Source organism: Nannobrachium achirus (genome assembly GCF_963921795.1).
Source record: "Nannobrachium achirus genome assembly, chromosome: 2".
Taxonomy (NCBI): Eukaryota; Metazoa; Chordata; class Actinopteri; order Myctophiformes; family Myctophidae; genus Nannobrachium; species Nannobrachium achirus.
The window spans coordinates 31864003-31888801 of record NC_137811.1 but is presented as its reverse complement, the minus strand read 5'-3'; the positions used below and the strand labels follow the sequence as shown (position 1 = coordinate 31888801).

General features: G+C 42.7%; 1 protein-coding gene across 1 annotated transcript; it reads left to right on the top strand.

Annotated features, from left to right (window-relative positions):
• Window positions 1-6338: 6338 nt before the first annotated feature.
• On the top strand, window positions 6339-24629 carry LOC308297731 (endoribonuclease ZC3H12A-like; the record flags this gene model as incomplete). Its single annotated transcript, XM_080741287.1, has 8 exons — window positions 6339-6446; window positions 6666-6726; window positions 7017-7162; window positions 17963-18462; window positions 20580-20719; window positions 22824-23058; window positions 23314-23420; window positions 23602-24629. The coding sequence occupies 8 exons, from the start codon at window positions 6339-6341 to the stop codon at window positions 24627-24629; spliced, it is 2325 nt and encodes a 774-aa protein (XP_080597413.1).
• Between the last annotated feature and the right edge of the window lie 170 nt (window positions 24630-24799).

Below are 24799 nucleotides of genomic sequence, written 5' to 3'. Positions count from 1 at the left end.
TTTGTGACGGCTGTGTTATTTTGTTGCTATGAGCTTGGGAGCCAGATAATTAGCGACTGCTAAGGGTTTGTCACTTAGCACAAAAAAAAAGTCCTTTCATTTGGCAGTGTGAAAATGCAGAGACGCTAGGGGAGTGAATTAGAAACATTTTTAAGGAAGCGGGCAACAGTCTGTTAAATTAATTGGTGGCTGGCAAAAAAGTAGTTTACTACTGTCACACAGCCCCAATTACGATAATCCAAGACACATTAGTGTATAATATTTAGCTAATTGACTACAACCAGGGTAAAGGGTAGCGGGTTGTACAGGAACAACAAGCTGGTGTGTATGCCCCATGTGTTTCTTGGCAGGCCAGAAACAGTCGCAAGATCTGTTCCGTTCGATGCCCTGCAAGAATGAACGGTTTTAGAACACTTTTGTTCCAACAGCAAGCTCTTTAACTCCATGACCAGCCGCTAGGCTCTTGAACTGGACTAATGGTTTTAGTAACAGATGGGCTATGTGCAATAACAAAGGATTAATTCTCCCAGTGACACTTTAAAAAAATATATATATCTGTTTTATTGAGCATATTATATAAGCAGCCATGTGCACGCGCCCATGTGCACGCACCCTTGTGCACGCACCCATGTGCCCTAAAGGGTGAGGTCGCTTCTCGCCCTTAGGGCCTCTTACTGGTATATAGGCCTATATAATATTAGTCTTCTTGCTGTTTTAATCTGTGCCCCCTCTTTTATGATGTGTTTTTAACTAACCTTAAAGCCTGTCCATACTTTCTCAGAAACCAAACCTTTCGGCGGAAAGGTCCGGTTCGACTACAAAATTGTACCGAATTAGAGTTTGGAAATTTGCACGTCGGAAATCTATTAGAATTATCGGACAATCCGACCTGGCCCGCTGTACCTGGGCCGATATAAGCTAACAGTAGATAGAAATATGCAAGTGCAGGAATATGAATACACTTAAAGACCTAAAGACTGGCCAGGCCATTTGCACTTAGCCTGAATCAACTAGGTTATGAGCCATATATACTATACTATGCATATATGCCATGCCATGTACATATAAATATATATGCATCATGTGCTAACAGACAGGCATAGATATGTATGTTCATATCAACAGTAAAATGGATTGGCAATACTATTGATAAGCCTAGTATCAATTAAATACTATACCAACACTGAAGGCTTGTTAGATAGTAAGATATAAATACATTGAAATACAATTTCAATCCTTTTAAATCACAATATGCAATGGATGATAAATTAAATGTAAATCTGTTCTCAGACTTGACTTGAGGAAATCAATTTATCAAAATAATCAAACCAAAACTAATTAGTGTGGTTGCCCTCATGACAACCAGACTATAGTTCTTGTCTAGCTTTCTCATCATCTGATGTAACCTTTTTCTCTAAGGGCAACCACACTTGCAATTTCCAATCACATCTTTCTAGTTTAACTTTGCCTCAAATCTGCACCTCTCTATTGTGCTGTTCTTTTATGCCTTTTGTCTATCTGTGCTGCTGGTCACATACTGTAGCCAGTGTAACACCTCTCCCCAACTGAACCTCTCTGCGATGCTGGTGAAGACTTCACTTTGCTGATCTATGTAGGACAAGCAGTGGGCTGGTCTGAAGTAAGAAATGAACAAGATGAATGCACAGGATATGTTCATTTGAAAGCCCTTGTCAGCCAGGGTTTGTCGTCTAGCCTGCACAAAGGGTGGAGCCGTCCTGCCTGATTTACTTTAAATTCAAGCCATGGCTAAATTGGAAATCGTGAATCACTCTGACACCATCGGGGCAAGATGGATTACTCCAGTTAAAGGCTCCCTTTTCTTTACTTTGGCTCTCTTTAAAAGAAATCATACAAAAATTAATTTCTGCGACAGACGAATGACTTGGGCAATCACTGAAAGGAATAGTAAAGAGGGCAGGCGCGCTCTGCCACTGCAAACCTGGTCTTATCTGCACATAGCGCTATCCCAACTACATCCAGCTCATCACACAATGAGCCTGGCTGGATATTTGATCAAGTCTCAGGTTTAACAAGCCTTGCCGAAGCACGCCTGCCTGGAGGGAAATGATATGACTTTGAGCAGAGCAAAGGTCTCCCCCATGATGACGTTATGGGGAGCTACTGTATTATGCTTTTCCTTATTTTCTGTCACATAGCATAGTTATAATGGGATGTTGATATAAAACCTGGACAATGTTACAAATAAAGAGGTAATGGAATGATAAAGTTAGAGGTGGAAAGTAACAAAGTGCAAATACTGTTACTTCTAAAGGGTCCTTTGCATGAATTGCCTTGCATGTGTTTGTGTAGTTCTTTCTTCTAACATGAGGTGGCAGCCTGTAACCATTGGTAATTAACTTTCTATGCACAGTAAACTGGAAATGACTGTATACTAATGTCACTTAAGATCCAGTGAGACACCAAAGTATGAAGTGTTAGATTTTTGTTGATATTTCTCATAGAACATTCTATCAAAATGTCCACTATAATGCATCCATGTAATGGAATGCATTTACTTAGCAGGCAATAACATTTGTCTTGTGAAGAATGTGATAAAAAATAATGTTATGGGTATCTATGTATCTCTCTCTCTCTCTCTCTCTCTCTCTCTCTCTCTCTCTCTCTCTCTCTCTCTCTCTCTCTCTCTCTCTCTCTCTCTCTCTTTCCCTCCCTCTCTCTCATTTTTTTTGTTGATAAAATCAACACTGCTGAAAACTGATCCGGTGAGAGCTGAAAGTCTCGGACTGATGGTGCAATCAGGACCACATCATCCGCGAAATGCAGTGAAGCAACCCTTAGCTCACCGAAATGTAGCCTATACCCTCTCCACCAAGACTTCGCCTCGAGATCCTGTACATCACAGCTGTGTCCAAGCACATGGACACAGCACTCGCTTTGGGTGTAAAGAGATTGGATGGCCCTCAGCAGGGTCACCGGACTGCAGATGCTGGTCAACAAGGCACCGACCGATTCCTGTGCCTGAAGGAGGACGCAGCGCCATACAAACTTGTACGTAGACAGACCAGACGGTACATAGAGCTGATGAGCGGAGACCACAGCAAAATGTGGGATGATGATCTGGTTAATCGACTGTGGATGGTGAAATATCCCTGTATCATGGTGTCCAAAAATTGGGAGAAGGTGGCTTAGGTGTGATGCTAATTGGCTTGCTCAACTAACAAACATTAACAGTAAGACTACCTAATCGGGAGATAAGCGACCGCCAAGTCGCATGTATACTCATTGGCCTGTAAGTGAGAAGGACCTCACTTCAGGTGATTCAGGGTATGTATTCTGTTAAACTATCAATCTCCATAATATAATTGTCTTATCCACCAGTAAGACTCCCTAATAGGGAGATAAGCGACCGTCAGGTCGCAGCGTGATTTTAGGGCAAAATGTGTAGGAGCAGTGTCCAAAATGTGTTTGTAGAAATTGGCCTGTTGGTGGCGCTATATGGGACAGATCCATATTGATGAGATGAGTGTAGACACACTGTGTAGCGATTTGCGTGATTTTAGGGCAAAATCGGTAGGAGCAGTGTCCAAAAAAGTGTTTTAAAAAAATCGTCCTGAAGGTGGCGCTATATGGGACAGATCCATGTTGATGACATGAGTGTAGACATACTCTGTACCGATTTGCGTGATTTTAGGGCAAAAATTGGAGGAGCTGTGTCCAAAAATGTGTTTTGCAAGAATCGGCCTCAGTGTGGCACTAGAAGGGTCATGTGTGAATTGTGTGGAGGTCGTGATTTGGCAGGCAAGGAGTATGTGTGCAAAATTTGGCATGGATCGGGGCAACGGTTGCGGAGATATGAGCAGGGCAAAAGTGTGACATGTGACGTGTGACAGACAGACTGACTGACGGACTCACAGCTGGTGGAGGTTTTGACAGTAACTGCGACCTGACGGTCGCAACAAGTTTCCTGTGACCCATGAGCCCTTGCGTGAAAGTGGGCATCACTTCCTGTTCCCCTTTGCTGTTTCATTCTGACTGTTGCTTGCTGTGTAGTCTGGCGTGGCCAGACTGTTGCCTCCGCGATTTGCAAATGCTCCCGGCATACAGTCTGGGGCACGGAAATAGATGAGTGCAGTAGCAACTAGTGGGAATATGTGTGGCAAATTTCACGGTAATCGCAAGCTGCGTTGATGATTTGAAGCATTTTGTTCAAAAACGGAGCAATCCTGCAAACTTTGGAAGCTAATATTAGCCAGTCTGGATGGAATATGAAATATCAGACGGATCGGACTTGATCACATGACTATAGAGATACTGTGTACCGATTTGCGTGATTTTTGGATAAAATCTCAAGGAGTAATATCCAAAAATGTGTTTTACATAAGTCGGTCCAAAGGTGGCGCTATAAAAGGCTGGTGTGAAAAATGCAGGGCAAAGGTTTATCCTTAGCCTCTAGGGAGTGCGCTTACAAAGTTTGAAACTAATCGGTGGGTAAAACCACAAATCGGCCTGTTATAGCGCCACCATGAGGCTGATTTAAAAAAAATTAAGTGGCTTTTCTTCCTCGGCCTAGTGGGAACGTGTGTGCGCGATTTCATGATAATTGCACTTTGCGTTTGGGATTTGAGGCATTTTGTTCAAAACGGCTCAATCCTACAAACTTTGGAAGCCAATCTTAGCCAATCCGGATGGAATATGCAAAATCGGACAGATCTGTGTCGATCACATGACTGTCGAGATGCTGCCTACCGATTTGTAGGATTTTTTGACAAAATCTGTAATAAGAGTAGTGCACAGAAATGTGTTTTGTGAACATCGGCCACTAGGTGGCGCTAGAAAAGGCCCATTTGAAAAATTTAGGGCAGAGGTTCTAGATTGGCATCCAGGGAATGTGTGTGCTCACTTTGGCAGCGACCGGGCCAACGGCGACTGAGATTAGCTGCACACAAACTGTGAGGACACACGGACGGACGCACGGACGGACGGACGAAGGGGAAAACATACTCTCCCCCAAGCCTTCGGCTGGTGGAGACAATAACAAGTCCTACTGGAAGCATTATGTCTCCTTTCAAAAAAGAATTAGGGCGTTATTTCGTCTTTCTCTGGTGTTGTTGGTGTTACTTCCATGATGTTTTCAAATGTTTTCTTAAACTATACACCCATTACAAGAATATGCCGCTCGAATGACTCTGTTATGTTTCCAATGGGACTACCAGAGGACTACAGTTCCGTGCAGCAGTGGCTTCTTCCGATACTCGCCGTTCGGGAGCTGCCGTTCCAGACTCTATATAGCATTCGGAGATCGTGGAATAGTTGTCTGGCTATGCGAGACTACTTGCTGTGCTACGTACTGTCACACCTGAATCTCTGCATGGTGAGAGTACATGGAGCTTGTTCAGTGATTTGAATCAGCTGTGTGTAGTAGAGGAAGTGAGGCACACATTTTCCCCAGCAAGCTTGTTGGGAAACTTGTGGATAAAATCTGAAATTTAATATTTTGCCATCACACTAATTTTCAAATGTATGTGTACTAGATGTTATGTTGAAATATAAATGTGCACAAAGCAAAAAGGAGGAGCGACATTTGGCTAAGGTAAATGTGTTTCATGCTTACTTTTGGTGCTCAAACACTTTATCTTCCCCATAGGGCTCAAAAGAGGAATCTACGGTAAGTATAGGCTATCTGTCTAACTCATCTCTATATGCTATCTACCTGTAGGTAGTGTTGTTTGGCTGCTGAGGCCTCGGCAGAATTTAAAGAATGCTATGTGTGCAGTGCTCCGCCGATACTACTGGCCTGGCATGCAGGCTGATATCCGAAAATGGGTGAGTTCCAGTAGGCCTATGTATGTCTGACTGTATGTATATCGTTGTACTTGCAGGCCTAGGAAACCAATGTCAAATTGAAGCAGTATTTACATTCAAACACTCATATCATTGTATATCCCCTTCACTTACTTGTGTTTGACCAAAAGGCCCGTCTACACTAATGTGCATATGATTTGACTTAAGGTACAGGGAGTGTCCAGAGTGTTTAACTGAAGTCAAATGAAATGATTTATCTTTTTTTAACCAAAGACAATGAAATCAATTCTCTCTTTTTAACTGATACAACAATGGGCCCAAAAGAGGTCCAATATGCACAATACCAGATAAAAACAAGAACCATCCAGAGGCAAGTTGCATACTGTCAAATTGGCAGTTTACTTGTTGTAGACTACTAGACTGTACACTGCTGTAGACTACATTAAATGCATCTGAATGTCTGCTATTATGTAATGTGGACATATTCATGCAGGTCTCTGGCGGCCATTTGTATCAAACATCCCACACAGTGGCACAAATATTTGTAGCCCACAATGTTCGTACTCAGGACCAAAAAGCACCTGACCGCACGGTACTTGCGTGACTACCTCATGTTTGGTAGGGAGGCCAGGTATCCCTCGGAGGTCCTTGTGGACTATGACGTAAGTCCATTTGTTAGGGCAATCATTTTCACCCCCTTTATACATTTGCTATTTGAAAATGGCCAATCTACAATCTCAACACATTGCAACATGGTGTGAGCTTGTAGATGTGCTATTTCCCCCAAATGTTGTTTACTGTCAAATGCATATTGATTTGGGGGTCCTTGACATGAATAAAATTGAGAACCACTAACCCCACCTGGCGTTTCTGTACTTTAGGTGACACCAGAGAGAATGGAGGAGTTGGCGATGCAAAAACAACAGGACATGGTAGAGGAAAGTGGAGCAGGGCTGGGATGACAACTTTGCAGTTGGGGATAGGGTTCTTAAGAAGAACATCAGGGACATTTACCATCACCGACATAAAGGGGAAAGTGATGTACTTGGTTGGAAACAAAGAACAGAAGATTATTGCTAATTTGGACCAGCTTAAATGCTACATAGAGCCATAGGAGAGGATTCCAGCGAAGCTTCTAAAGTTAGCTGGACCCTCTCCTTTGGCTCGCCCCCTCCACCACTTTCCCCTTTATCTCATCCTCCTGCTCCCCACCTTCCCCAACTGTCGCCCAGTCCCTCCAGCCTTCTTCTTGGCCTGGACCCTGGGCCTGCACAGCCTTCATTCAGCCCCTCTGGGCCGCCTCCTGCCCTCCACCTCCCATCATCGCCTGGCCCCTCCACTGAGCCCCCACCTGCCACATCAGAAAACCAGAGCAATGGTAAATCCCATTCAATAATGTGACCTCAAGAATAATAATGCCATGTACAATTTTGAATGACTGAAATGTTCTGATTTTCCAGTTCTCAACGCTATATGGAGGGGGTACAAAAGTGGGGAGATACTTTGAGTAAAAGTGGGCCTACACAAACTCCTCACATTATCCTCAGCCTGGCACCTGGAGAGATGATTAACTGTGCAGTAAGTCTTGTTTTGTGAACAAGTGTTGTAATTCATATTAAAGTGATATTGAATTGTATTTGTGTGTGTAGATTATAGATGCATACCTGACAAAAGGGCCATCCATGCTGCCAGTGAAGGAAATTAATCTGGTGTTGGAGTCATTGATCAGGGGGGTTAAAAAAGTAAGGATAATGTTTGCTTTTAAAAGAGTTTTTTTTTACAATCACATCATGTTCACAAAATTATCAATTGCAGATTAATGCCCTGGCATGGGATGTCATAATGGGGGCAGTGTACAAAAACTCCCACTACACTGGTAGTAAGTGAACTTTAATCAATGCAAATTATGCAACTATATTTACATCCCATCTGTTGAAGGTGATGTATCCAAAAGAAAATCGATCTATTTTTGTGGATCCCATGTAGCCACCCCGCACCAGGTGCACTTCTGTGAAAATGCAACAAGGCAAGTAACTCCAAGATGTATTGTGCTTCATTGAAGTATGTTCAATGGTTTCTGATATGCAAGTAACAAACATATTAGTTTTTTCTTCAGAGCTTATATGCGAAGGATGAGAGGGGCACCATTTCACTGTCTCAGTGTGAAACCGTCTCTCCTCCTCTGCAGAGTGATAACACATCCTGTGGGGTGTTTGTATGCAAAGCAAGATTATATAGCTTAGAATATATATCCTAGTAATGCTATAATACATTCTAAAAGAAGACAGCTAACACTAACCTGTATTTTAAGATCACTGAGCAGCTCATATTGGGAACTCCTGGGGTGGAGCAGGGCCTCCTGGGAGACATCGGACATCCCCCAGCTCCTCATCCAGACATCTGTCATATGAAAACTTGACTATTGTAACTCTCTCCTCACTGGCCTCCCGGCATGTGCACTTAAGCCTCTCCAACTGATCCAAAATGCAGCGGCACGACTGGTCTTCAACCAGCCAAAATTCTCACATGTCTCTCCCCTTCTCCGCTCCCTCCACTGGCTCCCGGTTGCCGCCCGGCGCCCGCACTGAATACAAAACACTGATGCTGACCTTCAAAGCAGCCAAAGGTACGGCTCCTCCGTACCTCCAAAGCCTGATCAACTCCTACAACCCCCACCCGTTCACCCGTTCAGATCAGCTCCTATAGTTTCAATGTACAGATTATTTGTTATCCCAGTTTGCTGAGGCAAACTCTCTCTCTCTGTCTGTCTCTGCATTTGATGCATGTTTGTCCTGCTTATTGTAAGTCACTCTGGATAAGAGCATCTGCTAAATGCCCAAATTATAAGTTCAACCCTACCAAAGTACGAGCTTGTAGATAATCTATTTCATCCCTCTCTCAACTAAGGGGTCCTTGGCCTGAAAACGTTGAAGACCCCTACTGTAGCCTATTAAACAGACGAAAATGTCAATAAAGGAGTGGGAGCGAGGCCAACCCCTATAGGGCCGTCGAAGCTCGCTCACCCTCCCTAACTAAAAAAACATTAAACTAAATTCTACGATTTTAATGGGACTACGGTCAGCTCCAGGCCAAACTAAAACAACAAAGTGTGCACGATTATTTGGGTCCATATTGAGATCACGGTTATTTAAACCGTTCCATAAAAATTACAATCAAGAGTGTCCGAGTATGAGGTCTGTCTCTCTGAGACAATGAACAACAGAATTTATGAGAATTTGTGTTTTGTCCCTGAATATCTTATGTCCCCAAAAATGTACATATTCAGACATGGATGAAGAAGTGTGCCACAAACATTTACTAACATTTTGTTTTTGAAAATAGCCAATCTACAAGCTCACAGAAAATGCCCACCTTATGTTGGTTTATTTTTTATAGACTCATGACCAATGTAGCCTCACATATAGCCAGGCTAACTCATCTGCGAAGAGAAAAGCCTGGGAGAGAGATGAAGCAGAAAGAGTTCTAGGAGGTGGGGCTGAATTTTCCCGGAAGTTGTCTTTTTTTCACAGTGCGGTGTCCCTGCAAACGTATTCCCAGCTGAAAAAAATCTGTTCTACTTCTCCCGTTCCGTCGGTTGCGCTCGCGATAAACAATAACAAAAACTTAGATTCGGACAACGTTACACCTATTAAGAGTGAGTTAAGAGCTACAATCTATTTGTGTTTGTTTTGCTGGGGGATGTAAACAAGACTGCAACACATGGCGTAACGTGGGGTGGTTATCGGTGAAACGCCAACAAATCTGTAAATGTTCTTAATGATTATTTCTTCTTACTCAACAGTGTTCAGAAGAACCAAGAGGCCACTGAAGTTGATGTGATGGCAGCCTTGGGCAGCATTTTGAAATATCTATCGGACAGACAAGGGGGAGGTGGACAGCAAAGATAAATGTGTGTAATATTGATATTATTATTATTCACGTAGCCTCGGAAACTCAGACTTCTTTAGGCGATCGGAAGAAAAAGAAGTTATGATCACTGTTGTAGGAAGTGTAGAATTTCCCTAACCAATCAGAGTGCAGAGAACGTCACACCGAATGTGTTGATGTCATGACACAGCAGCGTTCTCTGCGCTGAGCAGAGGAGCAGAGGGGGGAGGAGAACACATGCTATTGGCCAGAGACTCGCGGAGAAACTCACCGCGCCCGCCCATCTGCCTACACGAACAGGTCTGCGTTAGAGTGTTATTCACGTAACTGTGAAGATATGAGCTGTTTGTAGACCAGTTTGATTGAAGACAAATTCGGATAGGTGGGGTAGTTAAAATGCTAAAATGGTTCAATTTCAAACAAATTATTTGGTTTGCATCTGTGTTTATTTTTCATAGCTGGATTGTGTCACATCACTGTAATGACCTTATTTTTGGCATCAATTGTTAAGTAGACTTTCTGATTGGTGTTTTGTTGTCATGGGTTATAGCTTGATGAGTAAAATGGTCTGCTGCACCAATTTCTGAGAGAATGTCATCAGGGCCAGTGAAATTGAGAGATTTTGTCTTTCAGTTGGTTGATAAGTTGGGAATGATGCAAGCAGGGCCATGGCTGCCGTTTCCCAATTCATTTTGGCCTCATGACCTTCATAAAATGATATACAAATAACACAAACAAAATGATATACCCAATAACCCAAACAAAATGATATACCCAATAACCCAAACAAAATGATATACCCAATAACCCAAACAAAATAATATACCCAATAACCCAAACAAAATAATATACCCAATAACCCAAACAACGTGGCCTTGATGCCCCATCCACACTGCCCCAGTGTGCCAGCTGATTTCACCATTTTATCCTTCAAACAAAGGATACCAAAAAAGCATATTATCAAAAGAAGCGATCGCTTCTTTAGTTAATATGGTTTTTAGACACCAGTGTCTTTTTGATATTCAGAAATAATGAAGTTGCATGTATTTATTTATTTATTTATGAATGTATGTGTTAGCTTATATGTATGCTGTGTATTTGAAATGAAATTCTCAACATTAAATTCAATTTAATTCATAGAAATCATTGTTGTCTCCACCAGCCGAAGGCTGAGGGAGAGTATGTTTTCCCCTCCGTCCGTCCGTCCGTGCGTGCGTCCGTGCGTCCGTCCGTCCGTTTGTCCGTTACCAGCTAATCTCCGCCGCCGTTGGCCCGGTCGCTGCCAAACTGTGCACACACACTCCCTCGACACCAATTCAGAACCTCTGCCCCAAATATTTCACATGGGCCTGTTCTAGCGCCACCAGGAGGCCGACTTTTGCTAAACTAACTTTTGCCAGTACTCCTACAGATTTTGTCCAAAGATCACGTAAATCAGTAGACAGTATCTCTACAGTCATGTGATCGACATGGATGTGTCAGATTTTCCATATTCCATCCTGATTGGCTAAAACTGGCTTTCAAAGTTTGCAGGATTGGTCAGTTTTGAATAAAATGCCTGAAATCCTGAACGCAGTGTGCGATTTTGGTGAAATTGTGCATGCACATTCCCAATAGGCAGAGGAATAAATGCCACTTAAGAAAAATCAAATCAGCCTCATGGTGGCGCTATAACAGGCCGATTCATGTTTTCACCTATAACTCCACCGATTAGTGTCAAACTTTGTATGCGCACTCCTTAGAGGCCAAGGTAAAACCTTTTCCCTGCATTTTTTACATCAGCCTTTTATAGCGCCATCAGGAGGCCGACTTATGTAAAACACATTACATGCCTGACCTGGTGGAGACCTGTGCTCGGAAGAGCACTGCTTCTAGTTTTATCTGTTCTTCTTTTTCTTTAGTTTCTTATTTGTAACAAATGTTGATTATATGGTATTCTTTATTGTTATGTATTTTGTTTTGTATTTGTGTAAATTTACTGAGGCCTTTTTGTTTTTTGTTCTATTCTATACCATCTACTTGATTCATGGATGTCTTGGTCTGACACGCAGGTGTGTTGATTTTCATGCATTCATAATGTAATTACACAATTAGGCCCCACCTTAATTGACACTTGCTGATTGCCTAGTCCCAGTTTATATATAGAGTGTGTTCGCTTGTACCTCTTCAGTACACGCCCTGATGATGACCAGTTCATGGTCGACTCGAAACATGTCGGTTTAATGAAATAAAGCTGTTCCTCCTTTTTAAACCTGAGTGCCTGGATCACTTTTTTTCTTTTTTTAAATCATTGTTTTAGTTGATTGGCATATGATGGCAGTATGAGGAACTTGAGTTGCCCATTAATTGACATAAAACAAACAATATGAAAAGTAGAGATATGAGGTTTCTGCCTGACAGCAATGATATGTTCGTTTGAAGGGAAACCTGAAATGGATAGTGGTTATTATTTTTTTTTTTATATGTTATTCTGTAAACAATAATAATCTCTTTCTATTAATTAATTGCATTTTACTGGTTACTGCTCCGCCAAATGGATAATTCGATTTGAATAAATATTTTGTTAAACAATTTAAGTGGAATTGTTCCTGATGTTCACGCCTAGTGGTTGTATAGAGGTTTAAAAATCGATATGGAGTCTACCTGTGCCCACTAACCAATTGTGATTAACAATTACTTGCATTTTTGGCATTGAACATTGGACCATGTAAATAAAAAAAATATTTCTGCTTGTAGGCTTTGTAGACAAAATGATACGTGCCAGATCCAGTAAGACTCCCTAATCGGAAGATAAGCGACCGTCAGGTTGCATACACTAACTTTAGAAGGCAATGGTAGCCAATCAGGAGGGAATATGGGAAATGGGACAGGCCATGTTGATGATATGACTTTAGAGATACTGTGTACCGCTTTGCGTGATTTTAGGGCAAAATCTGTAGGAGCAGTGTCCAAAAATGTGTTTTGCAAGAATGGGCTTCATGGTGGCGCTAGAAGAGGGCCATGTGAGAAATGAGGGGTGGAGGTTGTGGTTTGGCAGCCAAGGAGTGTGTGTGCAGAGGTTGGCATGGATAGGGGCAACGGTGGTGGAGATATGAGTAGGGCAAAAGTGTCATGTGATGTGTGGCGGACAGACTGGCTGACAGACTGACAGCCGGTGGTGGTTTTGATAGTAACTGCGACCTGACGGTCGCAATGACAAATAACTTGAATATACAAAGAAAGGACTGACATCTTTGATAACTTCATACTTTAAAACTTAAAAAATCACACCCATGTGAACTGAACTGACCGGTGGAGACTGTGTGCGTGTGTGTGTGTGTGTGTGTGTGTGTGTGTGTGTGTGTGTGTGTGTGTGTGTATGTGTGTGTGTGTGTGTGTGTGTGTGTGTGTGTGTGTGTGTGTGTGTGTGTGTGTGTGTGTGTGTGTGTGTGTGTGTGCCTGGCCTGCTCAACAGCACCCCTCCCTTAACGTGTGTGTGTGTGTGTGTGTGTGTTCAGCAGATGTACAGTATTGCCATGATACGGACATAGCCAGCCCGCCACCCACATAGCCTGCCACATACGAACTGAAATGCCTGGATCCCGAGGCTACATACGGACATACCCACTCAGAGGAGTGGCTCCACCACTCAAACAAAATATATACTGTATAGTGGGAAATAGCCAATCTACAAGCTCACAGCATGTTGACATATGTGATCTGAAAATATATGAACATTTTCCAACATGGCAACAATTATGATTTATGCATGCATAATAATTGTGATTATCTCAAATAATTGCGATTATGTGATAATTGTGACAGCCTTTTTCCACTGCTGGAACGTGCACACACATATAGGTGCCGCTTGACACAGCAGTAATGGTTGCCGCTCTGAGAAATCTGTCTATACTTGACAATGTATTGACATGGTCCATATCAATATGAAACATAATTTTGTCAATGTCAACATTCAACATATTAGTGATTTGCAGAAGTGTGAATTACACTTTCAGAGTTAAATCAACACACTCTGAGGATTGTACAGTGATGAAATACGGTACCTCAGAGAACAGCAGTATGTTTGTTGGGGAGCATGTTTGCGTGTACATGTGCTTGTGTGTCTACATGTTTGTCTGTGTGGGTAAGCTTGTTTGTGTGTTGTCACAGTCGAGTGGAAATGTCCAAAACCTTTACTTTTCAGGAACAGAACATTTTAAATGGATCAAATGTAGTTATTATTTAGTCACAAGCTCTTGTTCATAGCCTATCATTTTGTTTCAGTAGGCCTATTTATAGAGACATTGCACATCGACAAGCTCACAACGTTGCGATGCGGTGTGTTGTGAGCTTGTGTATCCTGCTATCTTTGCTACATTTGCGTGTCACTTGAATGATACAGTAGGCCGGGCATTCATTTGCGAGAAAAGATTGAAATATGGGGATGAGGTTTCTGCCAGCAACGATATTCAAGTGTGTAAGAAAGTATGTGCACATGTTTGTGTTTGTGTTTGTGCATGTATACCTACAGTATATGCACATGCAGATGTTCCTGTGTGTGCGTGTTGGCCTCCACTCCTCCTTCCTGGCTGTAGCTCACTGCCCTGCAGAAATATCAGGCCTTGCAGACACCTGGGACCAACGGTGTGGGCCCTCACAGAAGCCAGATGCCTGGCAACTAACCCTGATTACTTTCTCCACACTCCGGAACCCGACTCTGTACATGCCATTAACCAAGGCTATGGATACTGGTCCCAACTCGGCTCTGTGCCATTATTAACCCTGTACACAAAGTGTTGTATACAAACACACAAGCATGTACACACAAGTGTAGGCTATACTGCCCAGGGTTCTCATTCAAACTGATGTTCCTCCTCGGATATGTGATATTTAGTCCTAACATTATTTCAAAATGTAAAATAGATTAATTTTAATGGCCATGTTTAAATGCAAACACAAGAAAATTCCTACAGTATCACACACACAATGTCCTCGTGTCACAGAGAGAGGGGGGGGGGGGGGGGTCTACATACATGACATGTAGAGAAAGGTGCCTACAACAAAGCAGAAAGCCCAACACTCCAATTTAGTTGACATCTTTTCGGTGCACGGCTCAAAATAACATGAGACAAGAAAGAAGTTGCCAGCACTCAAGGCCAGGGTAGGGTACTAAGGAAGGAATCTCCTTTTTACATGATTTTTATTTACCTCACTGGGAAAGATAGCCAGGCATACATGTATGCACATTGTAAAGAAATGTGCTTATACATACACACCAAGCCATAGGCTAACCGTCTACAGTACACACCACCAGCCATGCATTGATTGATGCTGGACTCTGACAGCATGCTTTTTCTTTTCTTTTCTTTTTTTCACAGGCCAAGTTTGACCAACCAGCAGAATAAAAATGTGGCAAGGCTGACATCTGGTGGCCAAAACCGTCAGTGCTCCCGTGAATAAAGTGATTGTGAAACGTGTTCTTGTGGAAGGTAAAGGGGAAGGTTGTCTCGCTGTAGTGTAGTTACAGTAGCTGTAGCAACAGTCAGTAGGCAGGCTACGACTTGAATCACTGCGTCAATGAAATGTTAGTTTAATACGTGTCGGCAAGTAAACCGACACGTATTAAAAGACTGACATACGGCCTGTTGCCTGTAGCCAAGTAGCCTAGAGGTACAGTATGGTTGCTGGCTGTAGTAGTGGTGTAAAGTAACTAAGTAGCCTAGAATTTTGAGATAAAGTAAAACATTTGAGTACTTTATCCACCACTGGAGCAGCAGCTCAAGGGCGGCAGCCATGCAGGCAGCAGGGCTGTTTGTTATCTTATCTCTGAAGTATGCAAATATAGGCTCTACGTCGAGAGGAAGAACGCAAGAAATGATTTTTCTAAAAAGAGGGAGGTGCTAAAAAAAGTACGACCCGTGGCACTTACCTCACGTACTGACTGAAATTCTAAACACTACAAGGCAATAAGTTACTTCTCGAAATGAACAAGAAGAGAAACACGGCAAAGACGTCAAGGTGAGTTTATTACCTGCCTTCATGCCGCGGTGTAAACCATTTTGTTCAGGGAATGTCGTCTTTTTTTGCTCTCTCTCAACACGTATACAGTAGACCTACGTCCCACTGTGGGAAGCCGGCTTCCTGTCACCTGTATGTAGCCTGTCAGGTAGATACAGCAACTTTTACATTTCATTAAACTCTGACAGTATAGCCTACAAACGGAACCTAACGGGTCCATTTGGTTATGGTTTCCAGTGGAAATAAGCTTAGTCTTTTCATGGATCTCCTTTTAGTAGACCTTGTACCAGTGAACTGTACCGTCATGAAACTGTACCTTTTCCTATGCAAACTTCTAATAAAGTCTTCAATCAATCAATCAATCGATCAATCAATCAATCAATCATTCAATCAATCAATCAATCAATTCCATTTGTATGCTGTTAGTTACAGACTTGTATCAGTTGTATGGGTCAATTTAGACCCCATAAAGGAATAACCCTCAAAGAAATTTAGCCATGGTCTATTTGTGTGTGTATAGACATTCATTACCAACCTATTACTGCCCACAAAATACAGCAAATGTATTCAGTTTAAAAATGATATGTATGTTGTCAAACTTTGTTTGCCATTTTCATTATAGCCTATAGAGCCCCCCCCCCCCCCTCCCCCTTGAAATCTTCATGAAAGAGATTCATAGAGCTGCTGACATTGTATCTTAATATTATTGTCATAGTCACTATACAGTTTTGGTATTATAATAATATCAAGTGAAACTAAGCCTATACTCTCAATTTGACTGGGGACCCCCTCAAGGGCCCCCAAAAAATAGCAGATCTACAAACTTGTAGAGCGGCACATCTATCTTATCCGCATGGGCACCATTTGGAACCCCCTCCAGGAACCCTGGTCCCTGCACCACACTTTGAGAACCACTGACCTAGATCCGACCTAGACAATAACATCTTGTCTCTGTTGCTGCTATTGGTTAAAAGTGCTTTACCATATTATTACATTTGGGTTGGTTCAGAGCTGAGTAAACTAGATGTAAGCCTTGTCATAACAGACCCACACAAGCTTGACATTACTTTATGAATGTCACACTTCTAATGCCAGCATTTGTTTTTCACTGTTTTTCTCTTTACCTAAAACATATCGTCTCTGTAAGGTGGAAACCTCATATGGTGTATATAAATATAAATACACAACTATTACTTTTCAGGATTCAAATTCAAAAGGAGCAGATTGACAAGCTCACAATGTGACGTTTCGCGCCCGCGTTTCGAGCTTACTTGCTTTTGTTTGATGCTGCAGTATGATCAAGTTGGGCATTACAAAAAAGCAAAAAAAGTTAGGATATGGAGATAAGAGGTTTATCTTCTTGATGTCAAATAGGCCCCTATACCAGTGGTTTTCATGTGACGAGTGGAGCCACGCTGGTATGCCGTGAGACAAGTCCAAATATGCCTTGAGAGTTTGTGATATGAACACTTTTTTTGTCTTTTTTTTTTTTGTCTTTTTTTTTATTTTTACTTAATTTCTATTTGCAGATTTTCATTTACATTTACAGTTCTGTATAACATCAAGTGTCACATTCCAGTCCATTCATAAATGTCCCTTGGTGGTGTCGTCCTGTTGGGTTTTATATTCAGTTAATTTCTCCCATTTTTCAAGGAATAGCTCTTCTTATTACTGCAATCATGTACTGTCTGTAACTATACAAAAAGTTTTCATTATTGCCTTTTCTATTCAGCATCAGTACTTGCGTAAATATGTGCATACGTATATCCCAATACAGAGGCAAATTCTATTCTATGTTGCGTCACTATTTTGGTCATGTTATTATAGGTTCATATTAATTGCACAAACAGCAGATCTACGTCACGTCACTTCAAAATACGTCACTATGCAACATGTTGTGAATCAGCTATTTTTGCTCTGAATACAGGGCGTGCTTTGAGAGTTTTACTTGCCTTTGGCACAAAACGTTTGAAAACTCGCAAAGTCTGTCTAAATTATTTCATAATCGCCCGATTGTAATTATTTGAGATAATCACAATTATTTAGCATAATTGTAAATTGTTTCCAAACATCTGTGTTGTTGTGAGCTTGTAGATATGCTATTTTTGCTATTTTTCGGGGGGAAATCTTCAGCCCTAGTACTTAAAATATTTAGATTATTGATACTAGTCATTGTCAGTCATTTGTGTGTATGTTTAAGTTATTCATCACTATTATGATGCATGTCAATTAATCGTCAACTAAAATGTCATGAAGATGACTGCCCTACTAATGACCTGTTATCTCTCTTAAGGCCCGCCATGAGTATCATCCCAAGGCAAATGCAATAAGTCCCCCTCTGCTGGTTGATGAAGCAGGTGCAGAGCCCTGGTTCAGACACTCCAACATGGAGAAGGACTGCTGCAGCCAGGACCCTGCTCTGGGTCAACTGGATCCAGACAGCTGTGAGCTCCAGGTCAGGGTCGACTTCTTCAGGAAGCTGGGTTACTCTGCAACAGACGTGAGGCATGTGTTAACAAAGCTGGGCCTAAGTACAGACACAAACTCTTTGCTAGGGGAGCTGGTTAGAATCAGTGGCACCTCCGTGCCAATCCCCCCCAACCCCAGCAGTGATGAGAGGGGCACAGGAGGACACAAAGATCCTCTAGCTGCCCATGCTTTGGTCCTTGGGCCCCACAGACCACACCACCACCAGACCACACCACCACCACCGCCATTACAGCTGGAGGACAGGAGTGACACAGACACTGAACTGAAACCCATCGTGATAGACGGCAGCAACGTTGCCATGAGGTGAGCTTGTGTACATTTCATGTGATCATTGCAGAACCATTTAACCAATAACATATACAGTAGCTTAGCTTTAGCTTGACCACCTACTGTATATGCTTAATTGACCAGGGTCCCCCAGGGGACTTAATACTCGGCCCCCAATCCCCTCCTTTTCCCCCCTCTGCACCAAATCTGTTCACCAAAAATCTACAAAATCACAATGTGTCACGTTGTGATTCTGATGCTTTTGTGAGCTATTGGGCCTGCTATATTTTCTCAGAATGTTTGCCTATAATATGAAATGTCCAGAATAAGGTAGGGTTCATGTGGTTAAGTTCTCGTTCTCATACACGTGTACTCGGCAATACGTCATTCCTTTTGTTGATAATCCACTTGCAATGGAGTGCATTGCAATTCCAATTTGTTTGGTTCTGCTGGATGCTTTCTTGATGCATTATGATTACACCTGTCTTTGGGCCTCCAATGTTTATGCAAGGAGTAAACATACCAGGCTGTCATTACGTGTTCCAAAGTCTTATACTGCTGGACATAAAAATACCTGTAAGAAGACACGTCAAACCTGCCTCTGCATGCTTTTGTTTAGGTCATTGCTTCAGTATATGCAAATCTCAGACACACACCTCCTAGTCCCTGCCTGGCAGAGGCTCTGCAATGCATACATTGAAACGGCCCGCAGGCTCAGTCACACAGAGTTCACTCAAGGTTTCTAAACTTTATTTGTTTACACAGTTCAGATCGGTATTTGCATCATTTGAATTGTCTGATCCTTTTCCAATAAGACACACGCTCAACAGTCTAACATGATTAGAGGTATTATGCAAATCTTGCGTGCATCTTCTTGACAGGTCATTTAATTACTAGTGAGTAAAAAACAAAACAAAACTAAAAACATGGAAATTGAGGTCTATTTGCAGTATATAGTATAAAGATTTATACTATATATGAATAAATAAGTGGAGAAACATAACTAAGGAATGTAGATGCGTCCATACGCCGCAGTTACACAATTAACATGCCGTCATGCTCTGTGGGATATAAAAACAGAAGGGGCGAGCTTTTGACATTGATTTTGGATCAAGATGGCTAGAGGAAAAGAAGTGATTATGAAAGAGGGTTCATTATTGTGGTACGGATGGCAGGAGCTTCAGTCACAGAGCCTGGCTGGTGTTTCAGTAGAATCAGGGACTAAAAAGTGACTTGTGCAATTCCATCTAATGGATATCAGTCAAATAAAGTTGGAAATGGTGTTTCAGTAGGAACAAGTGACTAGAGTGACGTCTGCATTTCGATCTAATGGGAAGACATCAGTAAATAGGGTTGGACATTGTGGTCAGAAATGGCCATTTAATGATGTGGTGCTCATATCATTTTAAAGCCATACTGTGTAAGATGACCAACTAGTGGTCATTAGCCCTATAGCAAACCGCGGTCGCGTCCGCGTCTTTCGGACGTTTTTCGTACCTTCAGACCCCCGCGTCTGCCTCCACCTCGCTGAGATCTATCTTTTAAGGGGTCCCTTGTTCCTGTGCGTTCAGTAATTCCAGAGATACGGACTCCTTCACCCTGCCTGGTAGGCGAAATTACCTAGAGAAGGGATGGTACAAGCGGGCGACAACAAATATGGCTGCCATAGCGACCCCACTTCAAGATGCGCTGTGATTGGCCGGCAGTTGTATAACCCTCGCTGTGATTGGCCGGTAGTGTGATGACGCAATTTTCGCGCGAGATCCGGTCCACGGCAAGGATCTCAGTTTACATATAGAGAAGGCTTTACAGGCTGAAATTCACGGCGCGGATCTTCTAAAACTTTTGTGATTTAATAGTTAGGAGAATTTTAAGATTTGTTTTATAAAAAAAGTTACATAGTACAACTTTAATATCACATTTTAAGAGTTCAGTGATACAGGTCAGATTAGTAAACCTTCACCTATTCTCAACAAGTGTGCGATTGTGTGTGTGTGTGTGTGTGTGTGTGGGGGGGGGGGGGGGGGGGGGGGTCATCTGGGGACCTCCCAACAATCACGTGGGGACCCCTCTGGGGTACCCGACCCAGAGGTTGAGAACAGCTGAGATGGTCATTAGATTAGTCATTGACAGTAATGTTCTCTGTTTTCCAGTCATGGCAACAAGGAAGTGTTTTCGTGCCGTGGCATCCAGCTGGCAGTGAATTACTTCCTGGACAGAGGGCACACTGCCATCACTGTGTTTGTTCCCACCTGGCGCAAAGAGCAGCCTAGACCCGATGCCCCTATCAAAGGTGAGGAAGTACCTTAGTCTTAAGAAGTAGTGAAAATAGCCGATCTTTGTGGTGCGAAGCTTTTAGATCTACTATTTTCATTAGCTTGGCTCCCGGGCAAACGTCCAATTTCTCTTTTGGGTCCCGAGCTAAAAGTTTGCAAACCATTGTCTTAAGGCCCATTCCCACTGGGCCAGATAAACAGATAAAAAAATATATTTTTCCATTCAAGTGGTCACATAAAAAATATCGGTCACAGATATCTTTTTTTTATCAGTATCTTACCATCCACTGGAATGGAGAAAGATATTTTTTTATCTGTTTATCTGGCCCATTGGGAATGGGCCTTTAGTCTGAACCGGGGTTAATAATAATAATAATGGATTGCATTTTTATAGCGCTTTTCTAAGCAAGTTACGAACTCAAAGTGCTTTACAATGGTCCATTCATTCATACATTGGGAAGTGAAGTGTCGAACATTCGACGCCAGCGTCCTCACTGTGGGGCAATGTTGGGTTCAGTGTCTTGCCCAAGGACACTTCAACATGTGGACAGGAGGAGCCAGGATTTGAACTGCCGACCCACGGATCATTGGCCAACTAACAGCCGTTATAGTAGGGTGCATTACATTCTACTCTTAAAAAATTCAGTTCAGGTTTTATTAAAAGTCTTTATTAAGACTTTTTAAAACACCTTCGCTTTTGTCTGATTTTATAACAGACAAAGTAATTGACAACTGCCCTCGGGCTGTGTCATTTATCTGACGAGGTTCCCATGATAACTATTGTTCAGAAACTGTATACTTTTAAATGTGTCAGTAAGGCAAACTATTGAACTGATGCCAAAGACGCTGGGTGTGAAAACTGTGAGTGAATGAATGAAGGATAAGTTGACCAGTTGGCTACTATGTCAATATAAACCTTAGTAGCTTAATCTATGTTGTGCATTTTTCAAAACCTAGAACATTTAATATCGCATTTACACCTGTCTTTTAGAAATGTACTATTGTCATCTAGCATTTCAGATACAACCTCTGCCAACAGTGTATAAAGGAGTCCAAACATCTTTTCATTATTGACACATTGTATTTTTGTCCTAAGGTGTGGTCGTATCGTAAAACCTTATCATTGCACCTACAACGCTATATCAGTACACAGAACAGTGACCATGAAGGCGATTATCCAAGCCTGAACTGTCAACAAAACATAAAAATAATAAAAAAGAAATGCTGGTTGGACCAGCATTCTAAACCGATGCATCACCACCTTGTGTCTGAATGTCTGATTAAAACAAGCTTAAAGTTTGGGTGTGGTGAGAGTTCCAAAGGTTCTATTTTCAATCGTCTCACCAGGAGGTAAAAATAGCCCTGCAGTCAGTCATTCCTGGGAAACCCCCAGCAGGAAGTTCAGCCGTGTGGGTTTTTTGTTTCCCCCTCACCTACTTTACTGGCATCTGAGGGTGTTTTACTGCCGTTGATCAACCATAGCGAATGGGTTACGAGAGGCAACAGAGGAAGTTATTTGTAGGAGCCGCTAACAAAGCCATATTGAGCCATAATCCTTGAGCTGTAATCCAGACTCTCAGAATATCCATAACTTGGTTTCGGTGGGATTTATATCTATATGGAATCTATGAATCACCATGTACACACATAAGTGTCTTTGTATTATGTTCTCATTCATTAAGTCGGCGGTTTCAGTAACGTGATATAATGTACACACTGGGAGTATAGAATGGTGCTGTTTGTACAGGTGACATAGTGACTCCAGTCTCTTCCTTGGAGTTGTATGCGTGATTGCTAAGGCTCTGAATATCAATATGTCTGTTTTTGTAACCTACAGTATTTATGGTCTTTTCAGTTTGAATGTTTGTTTGGGGATGAAGCCCAAGTTATACAATCTTGAAATTACCTGCTTTGCGTGGCAAATTGCAGCAAAAGACTCAACATAAATTACATGAGATTAATGGTGAACCGCATTGAATGATTAACGATCTATAGAAAAGGGGGGGTGTAAATGATTACACACTATACCTCCACATTGACAAACATGTTTGTCCCGGACAAAAAGATTTCCTGCCACCGGCATGTACCGATATTTAATGCTTTTCCATTTTGTCCTCATAGACCAACACATGCTGACAGAGCTTGAAAAGAGGAAGATAGTTGTCTTCACGCCATCACGCCGCGTTGGTGGTAAACGGGTGGTCTGCTACGATGACCGATTCATCGTCAAGCTGGCGTATGAATCGGACGGCGTGATCGTGTCCAATGACACCTACCGGGACCTCCAGGGAGAGAGACCTGAGTGGAAGAAATGCATTGAGGAGAGGCTTCTCATGTACTCTTTTGTCAACGACAAGTAAGCAGTTTGCTTTTCTTTCAATGGTCTTAATACTAAACAATGCAACCCACATCGATAGAGACAATTACTTAATAATTCTGTTTTGTCCGTTCTTAGTGTTCCTACAATTCCCATCATGCATTTTGCAGACAACATCCCATGATATGTGACTTTTGTTTAACTGGTGGATAATGAAGGAAAAGGCACGACAGGGCACAGTCTTTGTGCATTAGAGCGTTTCACCAATCATCACATTCCTGTTTTTCTGTCCAGGTTCATGCCCCCAGATGACCCACTGGGTCGCCATGGGCCCAGTCTTGACAACTTCCTCAGGAAGAAACCGCTGCCTGCAGAGCACAAGAAACAGCTCTGTCCTTACGGTAATATATTTTAGCACAAAGTTGGGAATGATCTGAAGTGAGAAGGAAAGAGGAACTCCTCTATCGCAAATTGACTGCCACAATAACTCCCACAGGGTCATTGTTACAGGAAGGAATGTGACACTCATGCACATACCGTATTAGATGAACACTAACACTCAGTTTTGTTTGTTTTCCCCAGATAAAAAGTGCACTTACGGCATCAAATGCAAGTTCTACCACCCAGAGCGAGCAAAGCAGTCCTATCGTTCACTGGCTGATGAACTGCGAGAGAATGCCAGGAATTGCAGAGGAGACGTAAAAGAGGAAAGAAACCCCAGGTTATTGTCAAGGGGGTCTCAGCCTGACTCTGGGTCAAGTCACAGCCTTTTCCCCTACTCTCTAGAATACGAGCTGGGCCACAAGCTGTCCCTGGATCAGCGCATGCCATTACATCCTGGCCAGGTCAGTGAGAACACTCTGCTGTACAGGGATGGACGCAGACCCAATCAGAGCCATACATCTGGTTCAAAACCAGGAAGCCAGTGGCAGAAAAGTGAGTGGTCTGTCCCCGACTGTCCCTATGCCAGCATCTCCTCCGACCACCTGGATTCTGGCCTGGGCTCTTACGAAGGTCAGTGCTCTGAGATTTCACACGGCCACAGCCAGTCCTACAGGCTCCAGCAGCCGCAAGCCTTCCCCTCCGAACCCAGGTATAACCATGACGTCGCCCCGCCCTGTAGGTGCTGTTCCCATGTGGCGCCTTCTGTGGCAAACCAATGCAATAGCATACATGTAGATACCCACTCTCAGCCCAGGTATGACACCTACTCTCCCCGTATGTACCCTCCCAGCAACCGCCATGCCTACAGCCTACCCAGCCAACCCCTGCACAGTGGAAACCATCATAACCAAAAGAAGTGCAGGTCAGATCCCTTCCAGTGGCTCCCACAGCCAAGGTCAGCCCATAGTCTCCCCGGCCCAGTCCATTCCCCAACCCCCCAAATCCCAAGCTGCTATGGGGAGCATGGCCACCATACTTGGGCCCAGCCACAGAGGCCATCTTCTGCTGCCTTTGGTCCAGAACGGTCGGAACTCCGCAAGAACCTGCAAGCCATATTCAGCCCGCAACAGGTGGATACCGTCATGGGAATGTTCCCAAACCAGATGGACCCCCAGAAACTGGCAGCAGAAATCCTCAACATGAAGGCCCATGGAGGGATATTCTGATGATATTCATTGATGATATCAGTTCGTTCCTGTCGGGTGGAAACCTTGTATGTCCAAAAGACATTCTGTTTTTATTATTATCGATCTACCAGATGGAGGTACGAAGTGTCTGCCTGGCAGTAATGATTTGAGTGATGTACAGATACCTAAATAGAAAAAGCCTTAGGTCC